The sequence below is a fragment of the Numenius arquata genome, chromosome 1, assembly GCF_964106895.1.
Source record: "Numenius arquata chromosome 1, bNumArq3.hap1.1, whole genome shotgun sequence".
Classification (NCBI taxonomy): Eukaryota; Metazoa; Chordata; class Aves; order Charadriiformes; family Scolopacidae; genus Numenius; species Numenius arquata.
In genome coordinates this window covers 82,532,534-82,550,875 of record NC_133576.1, presented here as the reverse complement: position 1 = coordinate 82,550,875, position 18,342 = coordinate 82,532,534, and the positions used below count along the sequence as shown (strand labels likewise).

Genomic DNA, 18,342 nt, shown 5'->3' with positions numbered 1-18,342 from the left:
ACGTGCCCCTTGATCGCAGCACAGGGATGCGTACATGTGCGCCTTGTTCCCGTCTGGCCGATTAACGGGCATATGCTCCCAACCTTCGGAGGAGCACGGCTAGTAGCCCCAAGCTGAAGGCTGTTTGCTTCAGATTTCATTAACTTTCTGCTTCATTATTCCTTCCTTTTAACCAGTTAGAGCCATCACTTGCTTTTCTCTAAACTTACCCTAATTATCAGGGGTCCCAGCCCTGTAAATCAGTACACTGCAGAGCTGTCTTAAACTGGCCTGGGAGACCCTGTTCTGATCGGACCTGACAACTGTAAGCTACTGTTCCCTCACACTGTTTAACTCAGACCACATTGGGAAACCGCCTCTGCCCCTCTCACCAGCAGAGATTTGCATCCGTCTGGTTTAAATCTACTGTCATGTGCTGTCTCGCTGATTGGTATTAACCTGGATATTAACTTTGATGAGTTCTTTTTCCCCCCCCGAGTTTGCCTGTTTTCTTAAAACCATCTCTATTCAGCGACTGCATATTGTTAAAGTCATTCCTGAACCTCCGCGAGTCAGGAGCTTTAAAGTTTTATTAGCCCCATAAAAACTCTTCACAAATGAAATGACTTTTGATAAGTGTGCGTTTTGACAATGTGAATTTGTTAGGGGCTGTTGGCGAGTGGAAGGAATTTGGGGTTGAAACTGCAGTTGGCAGGAAGCAGGGAGCCCAGCGCCCTCCTTCCCCCCACCCTTCCTCTCCAGGCCAAGAAACACGTTTCATTTTGGAAAAGCATGCAAATATTCTTTATGCAAATCAACTATTAAACAGATTTGTAAATTTACATTTACAAAAATAGCAAACGGCCATGGGAAGCGTGTGTCTTTGGAGATTTTATTTTGTGCCAGCAGGAGAAAAGCTTTTTATGTGGTTCAAGAAAAATCTCCAAGTTATTTTGGCGTTGTTTTCACATGCGAATTGTGAACTCTACCATGGGCTTCATGGGCTTTAGTACATTTTGGATACATGGAGAAAAGGAAGTTTTATATATCAGAACCAAAGAAGTATATATACATCTGTGCTTACTGATGTCCAGGCAATATAGAGATTAATTACAAAAATGAATTGTTTTATGCAGATTTAATAAAACAATTTTTGTGAGTGCAGATGGTTAATGAAACACACTGTGGTTAGTATAAAGGTTTGTGTTCGTTAGACGTGTTCAGCACTAGTGGACACAAAAGTCCTGTTTTCTACAAGTGGTGGTATAGAAATAGTTAGACATAAAACCCGAGCATTTTATTTACCAGTAATAAAGAAACGAGGAAGGTAAAATTGTGAGGTGCTGGTGATGACTGCTTCAATAAAAGTCCAAGAGTGACAGACATTTTGGGGACACCAATATACTGGCTTTCTAGCTTTTTCCTCATGTCATTTCAACATGTTTTCTGCTCAGTACATTTTTCTGTCAATAGAAAATACACTTTCTTTTTCTTTTCTCATGCCGCACATATATTGTAGAGAGAAGCAAGACTGACCGTTGTGAAAACCCTTGAAGAGTTTGACTTTGGCCATGCCGAAAAGTGTGTGAGGATAAACTCCGTGTCCAGCGGCCTTGCAGAAGAAGATCTGGAGGTGCTTTTGCAGTCCAAGACCCTTCCCTCAAGCATGATGCTGCCAAAGGTTGAAAATGTTGAAGAAATAAGATGGGTGAGTACCAACAACACAGTAGATTTTGACTGAGCTGATGGGCCAAATTCACGCAGGCACAGAGATAAAGACTGAGTTATGAGGAAGGCTGCAAATACCATGTAATGTTGTAGTTTGGCTAAGGTAATGGGGAAACGCATCCACTTAAATGCGTGTAAGATGTGCTGTATAAAAAGCATTCATGGAACACCTTGCATTTATAAAGAAAACCAGGTTTATTTCTCCCATGGTCAATGAAGAACCCATACTGATGTCAGAATATATTATCAAAAATAGAAGCATAAGTATCTGACTCTTCTCTGGCTGTCCTAACAAGCAAAATTACTGTCTCTGTCCATGATCCTTAGTTACATGCATTGTAAGCAGGAGATGGGGAAACCATGTTAGCGACATATGAAAAAATGGGTTGGGGGGGAGGTCACTCCTTGGGGCAACTGGAGGAACAAACAGGAAGCTTTTAACTAGTGTTTTTAATTAGCACAGATATTATTTCCTGAACAGTTCTCTATTTCTTCCTTTTTAATTGCTGACAGGTGTGTTTGTGTTTCACGACTGACTTTTCAGCCAATAAAAACCTGAAATGTAAATGGTTGGCATGTCAAATTACTTAAGAAAACTTTGAAATAGGCCTAATTATGCTATAATTGTTTTAATTGTCAAGAAAGGGGGATGCTTGTTTAGATACACCATTATTGCTGTAACATGCCAGTAAAGGAATAACGCTTAATTATTCACTTCTATATTTTTTGCAAACCACTAGCCGAGCAACTAGCACGCGTGCAAGCTGTGATGAAAGGCAGGCAGACATATTAGGATCTATTTTAATCTCAGCATCTAACCTTGATCAAACCGTTAAGATCAGGCGTGAGCATAGAGCTGAGCAAATAATGTTGGGTACATGACGAGCCCTGGCCATTCCATCGCACTGCCACTTCAGCCTCCGCCACTCACGGTGGAAGGTACACCATCCCCTTCTACCCACATTTAATTAAATTAACCGGAGTATACCTCTCAGGGTTTACAGCCGTGTAAGTGTTAGACATAACTTGCCAGTAATGAATATGCATGCTTCCAAAATGGCAGGGCCCTTGCTGCCACCAAGCCGGTTTTGCGGGGAGGTGGGATGTGGGGGCTCTTTGTCCCCTTGTCCCCTTCCACCTTCCCTCTCCCTAACTTTGATTTCCATCATGGAAAACGAGCCAGCCCCAACAACTCCAGCCTCACGGTCCGCCTTTTACTTCCCTCTCACTTTGCCCAACCTTTGCACACAAAGAGCGCGCTCTGCTTAACTCCACTGCCTTCTTTTCCTAGTCCTCCCAAAATTCACTCCGGTGTGATTTTTTCAGCCTCCCAGAAGCTGTTTATTTCCCCCCACACATACCCCTGCACCCCCCCTTCATTTTTATTTATGTGCAGCAGAAAACCTGGAGGCTGATGCACAACTAAAAGATGGGCTTACTTGTTTTCTTTTGTGTGAGAATCTCTTGCTTTCCTTTTGTCCCTAGTGTGGGTACTTGTTTGACTGGCATGGCTTATTGGACTATAACAAGCGTAACTCTCCCTCCTTTGTGGTGGGACAATTCTCCCACAAATCCCGACCAGTGTGCATTCTTCCCAACACACTATTGGGTGTGCACTGGAATTGAAAGAATTGCTGAGGCCTTGCTACTTCATCCCCTCCCCAAGCTTTGTGGGTTTTTTTCCCTCCGCCTTCTTTTTTTTTTTTTTTTTCCCCCCTTTCTCCCTGAAATGAACACTTTACCGGGCCGGAAACATTTAATCGTCTCCTTTTGAAAAAAAAAAAAAAAATTAATTGAAACTTCTCCACATGTTACCTTTTGTATTGGTGCTTATTGCAAAATTTTTAATGGGGAGAGGAAGGGAAACAATATTTAATTAAATATGCTTCTTTTTTTTTTTTTTACCTTCAAAACAAAAGATAGCAAAAATCCCAGGACTTTTAAAATATTTTAAGATAAGAGAAGAGCTCTACGGCTTTAGCTTGCACCTAAAATATAAACACAGTAGCACTTTTTACTTTTTTTTTTCACATAAAAAATAAAAATCAGATAGGAGTCTTAAGAATATATGCTGATGCCATTGTATTACCTCATTTTCTGCATTTGCCTGGATGAAGTTTACTATTTTCTGTCACCGTAGTACCTGCCATACTGTACACTCACACATCTGAATTGCATTGATTTTTTTTTTTTCTCCTTGCAAATTTTTCGGTGCAATTCTCTTCTCCAAAGAAAAGTTGGAGAGAGGGCTACGGTGACGATGCAAAGCAGGGTTGGGAAGGGCAGAATTCTTCACCGAGGAAAGCTGTGATTTATTTTGGCCTAATTGTAAAGTTACTGCAAATTGCTGGAAAGCTTTTTTTCAAGATCTGGGTGATTAGATTTTCCTTCTTTTGGGGAGGGGCGGTGGGGGGAAGCTAAAAGGGGAAATAACACCTCTAATCCAGCTTCTGGTAAATAGGCTGCCAGCTTTTAAAATGAGTTTCCTTTCTATTAGTCAGAATATTATGCTAAGCCTTAAGCATTAGTTTTTTATGTTGCCATAGCAGCCTTATTCCTGCAGGGTTGTGACCTGCGATGATTACAGTACAAAGCTTATAGGGTCTTGAAACCCCCTTTGAAGATGAAAAGTCTTTGATGGTTTATATTTATGCAAATCTCTTAGATATGATTTACCCAACTGAGACTGAATGGAGAGATGATTAAAATTCCCTTTCCTTTGATATCCATTAATAGTCGAATATTCCTTAAATTTAAAATATATGCATATGTTATTTTTGTCTTTATTTACTAACATATTTTCACCATACCTGCAGTATGTTTATCTCTGCGTAAATTACTCGATCTGCACAGACATAATAGTTTTACAATATAGGGCTGAGGGTTTTTTCCCCTTTTTTTTTTTTTTTTTTTTTTTTTCCCTTTTGAAAGGGGAAAAATCTGTGCAAGAGCTTTTGTATGTTTCCAGATGATAGATTTTGGAATTTGGGCTACCCCACTGGCAGCTCAGAGCTAGCTGTGAACTGGTCTCATGGAAAAAATTGGCAAGCTTTGGTCTTCAAAGAATTAAACTTCCTTTTTAAGGCCTTCCTAGGTAAGCTAAAAAATTATGAAGAAAAGCCTATTGAACAAAAGGGTAACGGTGCCGTAATGAATAATACGGATGCCACTTAGAAGGCTGGAGAGCACTTCCAGTGATGGCAGTGCTGGACCTGAAACAAAACGGGACCTCAGGTACAGCAGCACTTCATTGTTTTCCAGGGCCGGCGGATTTGCATTTCACTAAGCCAGGGTGAGAGGTGCTAAGCCTGGATTTTTTTTTTTTTTTTCTGCAAACCAGCCTCCAAACTTAGAAATGTATGGGAATGCTGCGGTTTCCAATCGCAGGCCTTATTAAAAACTGGTTTAATTTTTTAAATTATGTTTTTGGGGTGGGGAGGGGTGGTGTTACAGCCAGGTGAAAATTTAACGTGTTATATATATACATGTAGACTGTTCTTTTTTTTTCTCTCTCTGATAGCTCATACTGTCTAGTTTTAGTTTTCAGACAAATTCTTACATCACCTAAAAGGCCGAACACTTGTAGAACCAGTGAATTTTATCCCCTTTGTGGAAACTGCAGTGGGCTTGCTCAATTTTAAGGTAAGCAGGTCTTGAAGTGTTCATATTTTGCCATCTCAGCAAACTAGGGTAAGCAGAATACTCCCCAGTTTCCTTCTAATTTCATCAAGGAAGAAAGGTTAAAAAATACTAAACATATTGTTCAATCCCCTAAAACATTTGTACATTTAACTCTCATGCTTGTATTGTACAGGCCTTCATAAATTCAAAATGTTTTAGTGACAGAACAGTTCCAGATAGTCCATGTCAAATAACAAAACCTCTCTGCATTACTGTTATCATTTTTAACACACTTGGAGTGGAAATGGGCTTCTCCGAAGATTTGAAATACTGACAGTGTTGCACTTGGCTATTTAGAAGCCATCAAACTCGGCTTTTGCATAATATTTATTAGAACAGAGAATTAATCATCATTTCAGTATTGCTAAACTGGCTTCTTTATAATGATTTCTACTGATAACATTATAACCAAATTTCAGGTTATCATTTTGCTGCGTGTATGATAGGGTGTTTAATGCTAAGATTAGAATTAACTGAAAATAGAAAATATCTGAAGAACATGCTCCTTTTTAGGGTAATTTTAGATCAAGTCTTATTTTTACAGTGCATTTTAATATAAATTACTCCCCAACATTTACTATTGAGTCCAGGTTTTTCAGAAAGGCAAGGCAGGGTGGTAGTGAAACAGAAGATCTCGTGCGTGCACCAGGAATTCAGCCTTCCCCTCCCAAGCTCTAAGGGAAAAGTTTCGGACCAGCTGAGGACACACACATCAGAAGTACCTCCAGAAGTACCGACAGGCCTCACAGGCAGCCTGCTCGTTCGATACACCCATTTATCTTATAACACATGCCAACGTATGTGGGAACAGAATAAAGCAGTGACCAAATAGACACGCTCCTGTCCAGTGTGTGCATACACAGAATTAAATCATATTTTAAACCGGCTGAGGGTTTTCTTCACCTACAGTATTTTATAGTGGAATTTTTAATATCGCAGTTCCTGATTTTGGCAGGAGAGTTGCCTTTTAAAGTGCTCTGTTAAAGAATAATTTCTTGTCCCTCCAGCTGCCATAGAAGAACACCCATTAGTAGAGCTGGTAATTACATCTGTCTCTCTCCACGTACCTTAGCCTTAAAAAATATTAATATTATCCAAACATCAATACAAAATAGTAATATTTTGGAAATGCACTTCTTCCTAGAATAGTTACAGCAACAAAAATATTTTTGCTTTTATTTTAATACTTTTCTGCAGCACTTGTTGCATTTTTAACTTCCTTAGCTATTTTTTAGTTATATGCAGCATAAGACTTTAAATTGGCAATCCTATAAGGAATCCTTATATCCTGTAAGGAATCTACAGCCATTTTAAAGCATTCACAGCGTTTATTTAATGAAAGAGATTCTGATCTTTATTTCTGTTTCTTGTGCAGATATATTACATGTCAAACTAATCAAATTTAATACTTTTTGTTTGCTTTTAAGCAGTATTTGACAAATGTTTTGTTTCACATTGTTACATAAATATCTGAAGTAGTGGTCACAGTAATACCCAGGGCATTATGTCAACCAGAAGGCAGGGAATCTTCTACGATGTCCTGTATTTACACGGTCCAGGCGTATAGGCGCTTAAGGAAAGATAATGTTTTCTCTTCTGCTAAGTCATTTAAAGCACTGCGTGCAGTGCCGAGCACCTACAATGGCTTTGCTTAATAGGAGCAATTTTAGCTGAAGGATTTTGGTAACACTGGGTTGCTGTAATATTCTCTGCATCCTGCATTTCTGTAGAAATTAATACTCTGTTCTCCTTTGAAGGCTGTCTGTGAAGAAGCACTGAGAACAGGTTCCCAGGTTGGCTTTCATTTGGACGCAGTCGTCTTTGGAGGAGAGGATTTCCGTGCCAGCATAGGTTGTTACCTGTGTGTTTACTATAAATGTTAACGTATAGCATTTCATTGGAGAAAACGTGATGTCATTTATGGCCATTGCTTTTCGACAGCAATAATTAAAGTAATCACAATGCTTGATTCTGTGTTTTACATTTTCACTTTTCTCCTTAATTTTTCTCAATGTGGAATGCATCACTGAGACATTAAAACGTGGTCCCTGTGTGTTACAGGGCACTGACACTTTCTTTTGCTTCTTGCTATGCAGTACCGAAAATCAGGGGAAAAAAAAAAAAACAAAACAAAACAACCAAAACCTGTTGAATCACTGAAATTATTTAAAAATATGATATCCATAAGAGACATGCACATGCTTCTAAGAACTACATTTAAAGTCCTAAAATTCTGTTGTCTGCTTCATCACAGTTTTGCAGACAATTATCAGTCAGGCTTTTGAGATCATGCACAAATAGTCTCCCGTTACATTTTGTTTTCATAAATTTACTTTAAGTATGTCCCACATCAATACAGCGATGCATTCACGTGAAAGCACTATTAGTCTTCCTCAAAAATGAAAAGTATTTCAAAACATCTTTTATGAGAGGCCACTTAGCTTCTTATTGATCTGATTCAGTTTAAAGACAGTAGTGCAGAGCTATCAACATTTAAATTAAAAATAAGTACGTTAATGTAAAAATTAGCATTGCTTTACTAAAATATTCCTTACAAACTGGAAAACTGTATCTAAATAGTGACCTTAAGGAAAGGGAACGTATTATTTTATTATTTTTTTTTCACATCAGCCTTCACGTGAGCACGTTGCTTAGCTGGTGCCCTGTGAGCACATGAAGTCTCGTGGATACTTTTGCTTCTTCTCAGAAGCCATCTACCATCATTTTTCATCCAAATACTAAAGCTTAAATATGCAGCTAAGGACATCAGTTGTGACAAGAATCACAACCAAGGAAAGTGCAATTCTGTTCTCAGTGTGAATTTTTTAACTACTTAGTTGTACCCAGTATATGAATTTGTATAAAGCTTCTCTTGTTGTAATGCTTCTCACTGTACGTACAGTAAATAATATAATCAAATAATTTCTTCATGTTAGTCCTAACTCCACAGTCCCTGCCAGCTAAAACTTCCACTGACTTCAGGCTTACAACTTCTGATTTGAACTGAATCAAAATCTGAATTTTTTAAGGTAGTGTTTAAAGAGTGTTTAAAGATTTATTTATTTGTTGCTAAAGCAGCTTTTTTTTTTCCTCATAAGAGTATTATTTTGACAATATAACCTTACACCCCTCTTTTGTTTTCTAAATTCATTAAAAGAAATCTCGAACTTTCCATTTTTTTTTGCACAGGAAATATTTAAAATAGAAAGGTTTCAAACACTCTTGACAGCTTTTCTTTGTTTTCATTGTTTTCATAGGTGCAACAAGCAGTAAGGAAACTCACGATATTCTATATGCCAGGCAAAAGATAATAGTCACAGCAAAGGCATTTGGCCTTCAAGCAATAGACCTTGTTTACATCGATTTCCGAGATGAAGATGGGCTCCGCAAGCAATCAAGAGAAGGTGCCTCAATGGGATTCACTGGTATGGCTTTCTGCCTGTGTCTCAAAATAATGCATAGCTTCTTCAATTCAAGTATATTGCTACATGCTCTGCCAGTTAGACAAATAACTTGGGTTTTATTTCAGGTAATTTATTGAAAAACTCAGTAATACCAAGCTCTTCTATGTTTATTAGCACCTTTAAAATTGGGGCTGGAGATTTTGCCTCAGAAGTCACAGGCTGCTTTTTAAAACCACGTCCCATGAAGCGTGTGACTGTTTTTGAAGAGGAGTTGGGGTAGAGGCTGTGCAGTGATTTCTCCCATCACAAAGCACGGGAAAGGCGATACTGTACTCCGCAATAGTCACTCTACAATTGCTTTTTAAAATATTTGGATCCCTTTCTCCTATTTTTTTTTTAATGGTAGTTGTTAAAAAATACTTTTTAGGTGAAGGAGTTGAGAAGCAAATCTCCTATGCTAATTGCTAGGGGAAAGTTATTTTCTTATTATTTTCTTTGATTTGTTTTTCATCCCCTGGCTCCCCTCCCAGTAAGTGCTGGTGACACCTACGGGTATTGGCAGACAGCAAGAGCAGCAGGCTCCTTGCCCCAGCGTCCTGTAAGGCAGCCTGTTACCCTGTGATTGGTGTACCAGATCACTCGGACACCCTGGTGGGACAGTGCAGCCACCAAAGATTGGGGTTTTGCAATAGAAATCAGCCATTTGACACGTGTATTAGAGAATTCTAGCATACAGGACAAACATTTTACATTATCTGTCTCTGGCCATCATTCAGGATATACATACAGTAATAGTACATCTCTTAGGTTTTTGTTACCAAAGGCGTGGGTCCTGGTGATGCCATCTAGCAAACTGTATTTTTACAGTTAATGCTATATGATATCTTAAAGCACCAAGCAAAATTATCTAATGAACCAAGCATTCTTTTAAGTGATCTTGACATGCCAGTAAAAGAATAGGGATCGATGCTCTTCAGCGCAAACTCTGCCTTACTGTTTGCTGAGTTTTCACATTTGCAAAAGCAAATCTTGTTTGGGAGGCAAAATGGTGAGCTCCTCACAGCTACGTTATCGACGTCCATGTGGACTTCCACCCTTCATTCACCTGCATTTGAAGTTGGGAAAATAATAGGGCTCCTGAATGGTAGCACCTGCTGATGGCTACCTAATCTCGACCAATATTTCCTAGCTTAAGGAAGGGCTTGATTTTTGAAAAAAATTTAAGCATCTGAACCTCCTGTTGACAGAAGATGGAGTTGCAGATGCTTGGCACCTTTGAGAGCACTCTTTTTGAATGCTTAATGTATATTTAAATACTTAACTCAGGCTGCCAATTTAGGAAATCTAGAAGTGCTCAGCATAAACAATGTTAATGGTGATTTGGACTCCACTGACTTTAAGGTGGAAGTTGTCTGACATCAGGATAGAGTCCAGATAGGAGACGAATTAAAAGGTCACAGGTGGCAATTTAAGGCATAAAGTGAATTTCTAACTCAGCAATAGAAGTGTCTTGCCTTTCCATGCAAGGAGTAAAGATCTGTAAAAGGTACAGACTTAATTAAGGTGAACTCACAGCTCCAGCACTTTGCCTCCTGCCTTTCCGCAACTATCATCAACATATTTCCAAAATGCAGCAAAACAGCCTGACAACCAATCCAACCATAATTAAAGACAGAGCAATACTGACTTTTCTGATCTGGTGGCAAAAAAATAAAAAATAAAAAATCTGTTTAAGTCAAAACAGCATTTTTCATATTTTTGGTGAAAAAGCAAAAAAATATTTGATGTTGATCCAAAGTGTTTCACTTTTTCTTTTGTTTCTTTTGCTTTAAGTTTATTTAATGTTTTTTATAACCTTTCTTGCTTGTATTGATTGAAATAAAATGTCATTTCAAAAGCAAAAGCAAAAATATTTTGTTCCAAAACTATAGTAATGAAACATTTTAACATTTCCAACTTAATACTCATCACAGAAAATTACAAACGAGTCTTAGCTTAATCCATCACCTTGTATAAAGCAGAATTCTGCAGATAGTGTTTGCCACTGCTCTGATAACATTAGATTAAGATACTGAAATGTCCCCTTGATAACAAATTCAAAACACACCATTCTTGTTATTTTTAAATATTTAAGATCGCTTCCTGCTACTTTTTCACAAAGAATTGAAATCATTGAAATCAACAGGACTAAAATGAGCTGAGGCTTCCAAATTGCTCTCTTAGCTGGCGAAGTGCACATGTATTTGCATGCATAGGGCCAAATTCACCACCCTCAAAACTAATGCAAATCCAGAATATTCAGCAAATCCTTCGATTTTCCCGTATTCAGATTTAAACTGGTAGAATTGGCCTTAATAGAATCAAATATGTTCACTCAAGATTAAACGAGAAAAAAAAAATAACGAAGAATTTACCAGCTATTTAGTTACCATTGTGATCCTCATTACTTCTTGTAGCCAAATTTTCTTTTCCAGTTATCTTATAAGCAGCCTGTTTTTCTTTCAGTGATTGTGTTTACATAAAATCAAATGTTTTCAAATGTAATTCAGCCAAATTAATAGATCCTTGATATGTAATTTATTTTATTTTATTTTATTTTATTTTATTTATCACACACCCACGCATACACAGCCAGCAAGATGTTTTACGATACCAGAATCTGTGGACTTAAAGTCAGTGTGTTGCCTATATAAATGGTCATCAGTTTTAGGAATGTTTATGTAAAAAATTAAGTAAACCTTGCCATAAACTCTAACAGCTGACTTAGTCATTATAGAAAGTCCTGTGCTACATGCTGAGAAGGCAGATATAAATATGAACCACTATAGGTTTCCTCTCTTTTTGCAGTCTTTTGTAGAAGACTAAAATGACACCATCATACAGTTACCTAAAAGACTTGACAGGTATTGATTTAAAGCACGATATATCAAGTGGTACTGTAATAAGGATTTCATGGTCATAAATTTTAATGTCTTCCAATTTTGCACTCTCTCAGTAACTTGTCGATAACAACAATTCCGTTTAAAATATTTGCTTCATTCCTGCATGGCATTACGTCTATTATACAGTTATCTGGATACATAATCTGTAACAAAAATCAACTGAGTGCTATACATCAAAAGTTCGATTCTATAATCTGTAAATTGTTTGGCAACGTTAATGATAAAAGGTATAGTTTACTGCTACAGAAATCTTTATCAAAACCAAATTCTTTTTCAGAAATGTTTTAGATTTAAAAAATCATATATTTGTATTTTTACTTTTATTATAATTATAGACTGACTTTAAATATAATTTAAAATATATTCTACATTTTCCCTAGAAAGTTAAGTGCCTTAGGATTTTGCAGGAATTATTTGCACAACCTTCGATTTTTTAATTAGTAGTTTAGCTGTGAGAATTTGTTATATTATAAATCAGAAAGATCATAATCTTATTAATGGTAACATTTGATTAAATTGACTAAAAAAACCTTTGGTTAGACCTCATGTAAAACACATTAGTTAAGGAAATTTGTCTCCGTGTAATTTCTTTCAAAAAATATAGTTCTTACTGAGTTTTTAACTTTTTATAATTTTTAAGCTATTTTTTAAATAGCTACTGTGTTGAGATTCCAAACTGGATATTTGGATGCCAGTAAAATCATAAACTAAGGGTTGTTTGATAGGAAATAAAATAAAGTTGAGCTATTTATGGCTTTTTAGCAAAGAAACGTAGCAACGCTAAAAAATGACTATTTCTTTGCTGGTTAAATGAAGTAGATTGTGCTGCTGCATCCCCAGATTTTGTTTGTACTCCAGGTTATCACTCAGACCCAATGCAGTCTGAGAAAAATAATCCGGGGCGGGGGACGGGGGAGAAGGGGATGTTTGCAGTGGTAATTTCATTTAAAATAGGTGTATCTCTGCAGTCACGCGTGAGACCTCTTATACCGAGCGAGGGGCTGATTTCTAACGTGCGGCTGGCTCAAAGTCAGTAAGGACAAGGGAGCAGAAACCTCCTTACATCCTGACGCTTCAAACTTTTCCTTGCATGCAAAAATCTGGCTCCCGCGAGAGGCTGCAGCCTGCGGCGGGGATGGGATGGGGTGGGGTGGGATGGGACGGGACAGGAGGGCTGTGGGACCCTCTGTGTGCAGGAGACTGCTCACTTGGTGGCAGGTTTGCAGGATCAGGCTCATCCCACCAAATAGTTTTGTGAGAGGAGAAGTCATTTATTCCGCAGGAAGCTAGGAATTACAGTAGCCGCCTCTCTTTATTACAGCACTTTGAAACCAAAGTGCAGAAATCGCACCGGGCTGTGAAATTCCCATTAGAAATGAACTAATAATGTCGAACGTTACACTTCTAAAACTGTCAAACAAATTAGATATGTATTTGTTTTAAGGTAGCTAAATACAATGAGAGATTAAAACGGATTATGTGGCTGTCTATTCACGTTTGAAAATCTCTAGTAAAAAAAGGCAACATCTATTTTTATTTTCTTAACGTGTATTTATACAAGAAAGGATTAAAAAAAAAAAAGTGCTTCATAAAACTTCAGGGCACGGCTGGTAGTTGTTTAATATACTGGTGACTAAATAAATATTGCAACCTGCCTGCAACTGCTAACTATTGCAACAACAACAGCTTAAACAACATTAAGGATTTTATGATGCTAAGCCAATACCAACAATTTAGGGCATGATCCTTAAGTGACTGGTAACTTTTCAGTCCCACAAATCTCTTGCCACCATCTTCAGATCTCGTTTTCTGAGTACATTTTAATATAACTTATTTATATGTGGCTGGAGCTGTTATTTATATAGTTAAATTCAGCAGTGCGTTATACTTAAGTGTTATTGACTGCCCCGAACAAAGAATTGCACCTGAAAGGCAGAGAGAAGATGTATGGATTGAAATGGGGAGGGAGGAGAAAGAATCATGGGTTCTGTCAAATGATATTGAATACAAGCATAGCTCAAAATATTTTTATTCTTAAAAAAAAAAAAATCTGGTAAAAGGCTATCTGCCTGTTGTCCAGTTTAAAAAATAAAAGAAACCAAGTAAAATAATTAGTTAAAGAACAAGAAAGTCCGTGAGGCATATGAGAGCCTCAAGTGGTTGGAACATTTTGCTTGAACATCTGTTTGTCGATGCATGATTCTGGTGTTATTAATCTTCTTTGTAGGTAAGCAGGTGATTCACCCCAACCAAATTGCTGTTGTCCAGGAACAGTTCTCTCCGAGCCCTGAAAAAATAAAGTGGGCACAAGAACTGATTTCTGCTTTTGAAGAACATCAGCGATTAGGCAAGGTAAATATTTTGTTAATATGCCATAGTGAAAAACAAATTTGAATAATATTTAAGATTTAGAAAGATCAGTGATGGCTCTTTGCATTTATCTTATGAAGTGTGCTGTAACTGAGAGTAGTGCTCGTGAAAGCTGTGTCTGGGTAGACTATAGAGTGTATATTTATTATAAACGTGTCACTCCCCAATATATTTACAAATAGACCGGCTACCTTTTTCTCCCCCCTCCCTGTTTTAACTAGAATTCTTTGAGTACACAGCCTTTTGAGTACCTGCATATATCTATACAGCCTCGGTGAATTAAAATCGCTTCTCCATTATGCCGCAGAATCAGGGTGCTACTGTCATAGGAAAATATTTGCCATCGAAAGGCAGGTAGCCTGGCAGATCACTCGGGCTGCTTATGCAGGCATCATTTATGGAGAGAAGTAAACAGATTAGGAAGTCTTGGTTTTCTAAAAAAATCTCTGTGTTGGTAAAGCTGTTTCACTTTTGGGGGTTTGAGGCAGCAAACGTCCCTAGTAGTGAGTGCATGTACTTTTGAGCAGAACTGCTTGCAGATTGTGGTTCTTAATCATTAAAAATGGGAATGTTTTATGTGCATTTGTACCAATTGCTGGACCCGAAATTTGGATAGAGGAGAAAGCAAATTAACACTAGAATATGATTGTTCCTAATTTAGTGCATCATTGAGTCTCACGTTTCCTGCTCTGTGGGTTTCTGCTATGTAAATATTGCGGTGGTGATGCACAATCTGTCTCTACTTTGTGCCAGTAATACTTAAATTAGGGGTCGCCTGAAGGAAGATTTTATGCTAGTTGCGGCATTGTCAGTTAATTATCTTAAAGGTTATTTGCTATAATCCAGTTTGCCTCTTTTTGAAAGAAAAAAAAAAAAAAAAAAAGTTGCAGCTAAATATGTTTATCTTAGTTGCAGCCAAGCTTGGGCTAGTTAAAAAGCAAAGTCCCCGTGTCAGAACGGGGAGTGCAGATAAGCAGGAGCGGTTCATGTGTGCTTGTGTGGCATTCGAGTGGGAGACAAATATCTTCAATAGTGAAGTTCATTTCTAAGGCTGTGCATAGGGTCTCGCTTTCTCCGGTGCCGTATAAAGGTTTTCTGTACATTTCTTCTTCCCTTTCTGGTGGGTAGAAATAGATTGGAGCGTGTGCCTTCCCTGTTCCCCTGCATTTCTGATACTGCAGATGTTGTGCGTTAGAAATGCTAAAAAGGTCAAAGCAGAAATAATGATGCTTTCATCTCAGGGTAAAAGTGTGACAAGGTGTTTGCTATCACTCTGCCTTTATCTTTGCTAGGCTGTCGCATCCCCTCTCTGCTACCTGGGTCCATAGCTACAATATTTGGGTGCTGTCCTGAGCAGTTATTTCAGGGTCACTATCAGGATGCTGTATGCCTGTATCTCTTTGTTCTGTTCCCTCAATTTTGAAATGTAGCTCTCTTCACGCAAACTATTTAGAAATAGAAAATGTATGGCTGGTTTTTCCCATTATTCCAATTTACAAAGCTTGGCTCTCTTACAAAAGGCTTCGTTATAAACATTCTGCTGGTGCGAATGTGTAGGCAGGTAGATGCAGACAGAAAAAAAGTCAAACGACAGACTCAGACAAATATTGTTTACGTTACGATGTGTATAATAATATTCATTCAGCTGAATTTAGTGTCAGAAGCTCATCTAAGGAATACCCCTGTCATACAAACAACTGATGAGGAGACTAGACTGAATTTAACTCTAGTCCCAGTATCACACAATCATGAAGCCAAAACATGTTTAATATTGAAGAATTCTGTATTAGGTGAGCATTATTATTTGGATTTGTTTTCAAGCTGTACTTTACTGACATAATGCTGGTTTCTTGCTTATATCAGCCATTCAGGGGGATTTTGTTTGAGTTTGGGGGAAATTATGGTTTTTTGATAAATGCTTTTAAAATAGGTTCTAAGCTTCTATAATCAGCTGCAAGAACAAATTTGCAGAGGGTTTGTGGTTTGGGCTATTTTTTTAACCAACCAGATTGCATGCTTCATATATTTTGCATGTAGCTGTCTGTCAATAAAAAAGGACTGGCAGGTTAATATGTGGACTTCTGGATCTTGTATCACTGCCGTACTGCCGGGCTTCATAACAAAATTGGAAAAAATAGTTTTCCGTGTAATGCTGCAAACTTCTGAACCAAGTTTGCAATTTGGTATTAAAAATGTGTCAGCAAGAAGAGCTTGGACGGTCTTATTGCTTAATTTTTTTTTCCAAAGCAAACATATCACACTGAGGGAGCCTCTTGCTCCGCGTCCTAGCGACATGCTAAAATGTAAGTAATAACTCTTCCCCTACCACCTCCTGACAAATACTCCACACAGCGGTTTTAGTAATCCTCGTGTCCTAATGAAACACCTCTTCTGTTTTCCTTTTCCTTTTATTATATTAAAGTGTTCATGTCAGTAAGACTGAAAATATAGCTGTGGTTAATATGGTTGAGACTTGCATGGTTTTGCCATGTTATTAATCAAAGTTGAAAGCCTGGAAAAAATAAATGTGAGGAATTTGTGCAGCTGTTTGTGTGGTAGATAAGTTACTGGTCTGCAGTCTCTGGGATCGTGGTTTGTTATTAATTGGGTTAAAAGTTTGATGCCTTTAGTCGACAATATTTTATATTAAAATACAGTAATAAGCTTTTATAATCTATTCCAGTTTGAGAGCTACAATTGCCGTAGTAACCTTTCTTTGAGAGAAGGCTGAACCAGGCTACTTCATCTGGGAGGCTGAAATGCTTTGCCATAGTAGCCCCCAAATGTAAGTACTGAGGTCAGGAAAAATTAGGATCTCGGATCGGCACTGCAGAATTACAGATGCTGTGTCCAAACAGAAGGAAATTAGAGAGCTAACCAGCTACCGGAAAGTATTTGGGCTTACCTTATGGAGATAGTCCTGTTTGAGGGTTGTTTTGGTTGTGGGCTTGTTTGGTTTTTTTACATTTCTAATCTGACTGAAAAATAGCACATCTAGGAAATAAATGGTAACGTCATATTTTGGACAATTAGAAGACAAATGTTGAAAAAGTACATTTTGTATTTTATGCACCTATTTATTAAGTGCTCTCTTTTGTCTAGAACTTTGAGATCTAAAAATGAAAAGTGCTTAAAAAGAACAGTATTATTCTGTATGACTACGATATTTTTCCAGTAGAATTGCATTACTAGAGGATATGATTTTCAAAATTAAAAAAATCATCCTAAAGAAAGCAAGCGTAGCTGTTGGGAAAGCCTAAATATAAGATAAATATCAGAGTGTGTTCAAAAATTAAAAAGAAGGGTAATAAACATTGCTCTGGTAGTCTCAAGGACAGTTTCTCTTCTGAATTTCTGAAGTGTTTGAACCGCATTAAACAGGGAAGTGATCTTATAAATCCAGATTAACTGAGTCCAAGAGTTAGTGGGAGAAGTTACAAGCTTATTTCAAGAAAAAGGTCTGACTTCTGTCAATGAAGGCTCAATAATCTTTACCATGCAAGTAACTCCTGTATTTACATTACCAATACACTGGATACAGGAATATAATCTCTTCTATGTGTAGTTAGTGCTTATATACGATAAGAAAGTAAGACTCTGACAATGTGGGTTTGAGCTATTCAACTTGTACATACATCAGGTACTGTATCATTATCATAACAAGATCTTCCCAAATCATCTGGTTTTTAAATAAAATTCAGACAGAAAGAAAAGCAGAAGAGTAAAGTAAGAAGTTTTTTACACATTCATCTCATGTACTAATTTATAAATGGTTTCAAATCACCCACACATTAAACCAGAGAGTGGCTAAATGCTACCGCTGAAGTCACCTGTCAGGTAAGGATTATTTAGAGCCAAGGTAAGTAATTCACAAACCCAAGCTCTAATATGGATTGAATGTTTTAGATCCCATGGGGCAAAACAGAAGGAATATCTGTACATGCCAGGAATGCACAGAGTGCTTCTAAGAAGATCTTTAGCATATGTTTCTTGCATTATATTCTGTGCCATTATATATCATGTTCCCAGTGGCTGAGGAATAATATATATGAACTCCAGCGATTTGACATACTATACAGTTTCTTTTATGGACCTTTCCAGGATTATGAAAAATCTTAGGAATGCATTTATTTACACAGCATCTACCCAACAAAGGAATGGAAATTTCCAGCAGTGGCTCCTTTATAATGCTCTTTGTTTAGGAAAAGCTACCCCAAGCCACTGTATCTTGGAGACGA

General features: G+C 37.6%; 1 protein-coding gene across 2 annotated transcripts in view; it reads left to right on the top strand.

Moving 5' to 3' along the window:
• CLYBL (citramalyl-CoA lyase) overlaps window positions 1-18,342 on the top strand; it is a 177,222-nt gene that overhangs the window by 146,351 nt on the left and 12,529 nt on the right. For both annotated transcript variants that reach the window (XM_074150823.1, XM_074150831.1), the window contains exons 3-7: window positions 1,499-1,687; window positions 5,248-5,349; window positions 7,146-7,239; window positions 8,646-8,813; window positions 13,962-14,086. In XM_074150823.1, the coding sequence (XP_074006924.1) occupies window positions 1,499-1,687; window positions 5,248-5,349; window positions 7,146-7,239; window positions 8,646-8,813; window positions 13,962-14,086 (678 nt within the window). The remainder of the gene's footprint in view (window positions 1-1,498; window positions 1,688-5,247; window positions 5,350-7,145; window positions 7,240-8,645; window positions 8,814-13,961; window positions 14,087-18,342) is intronic.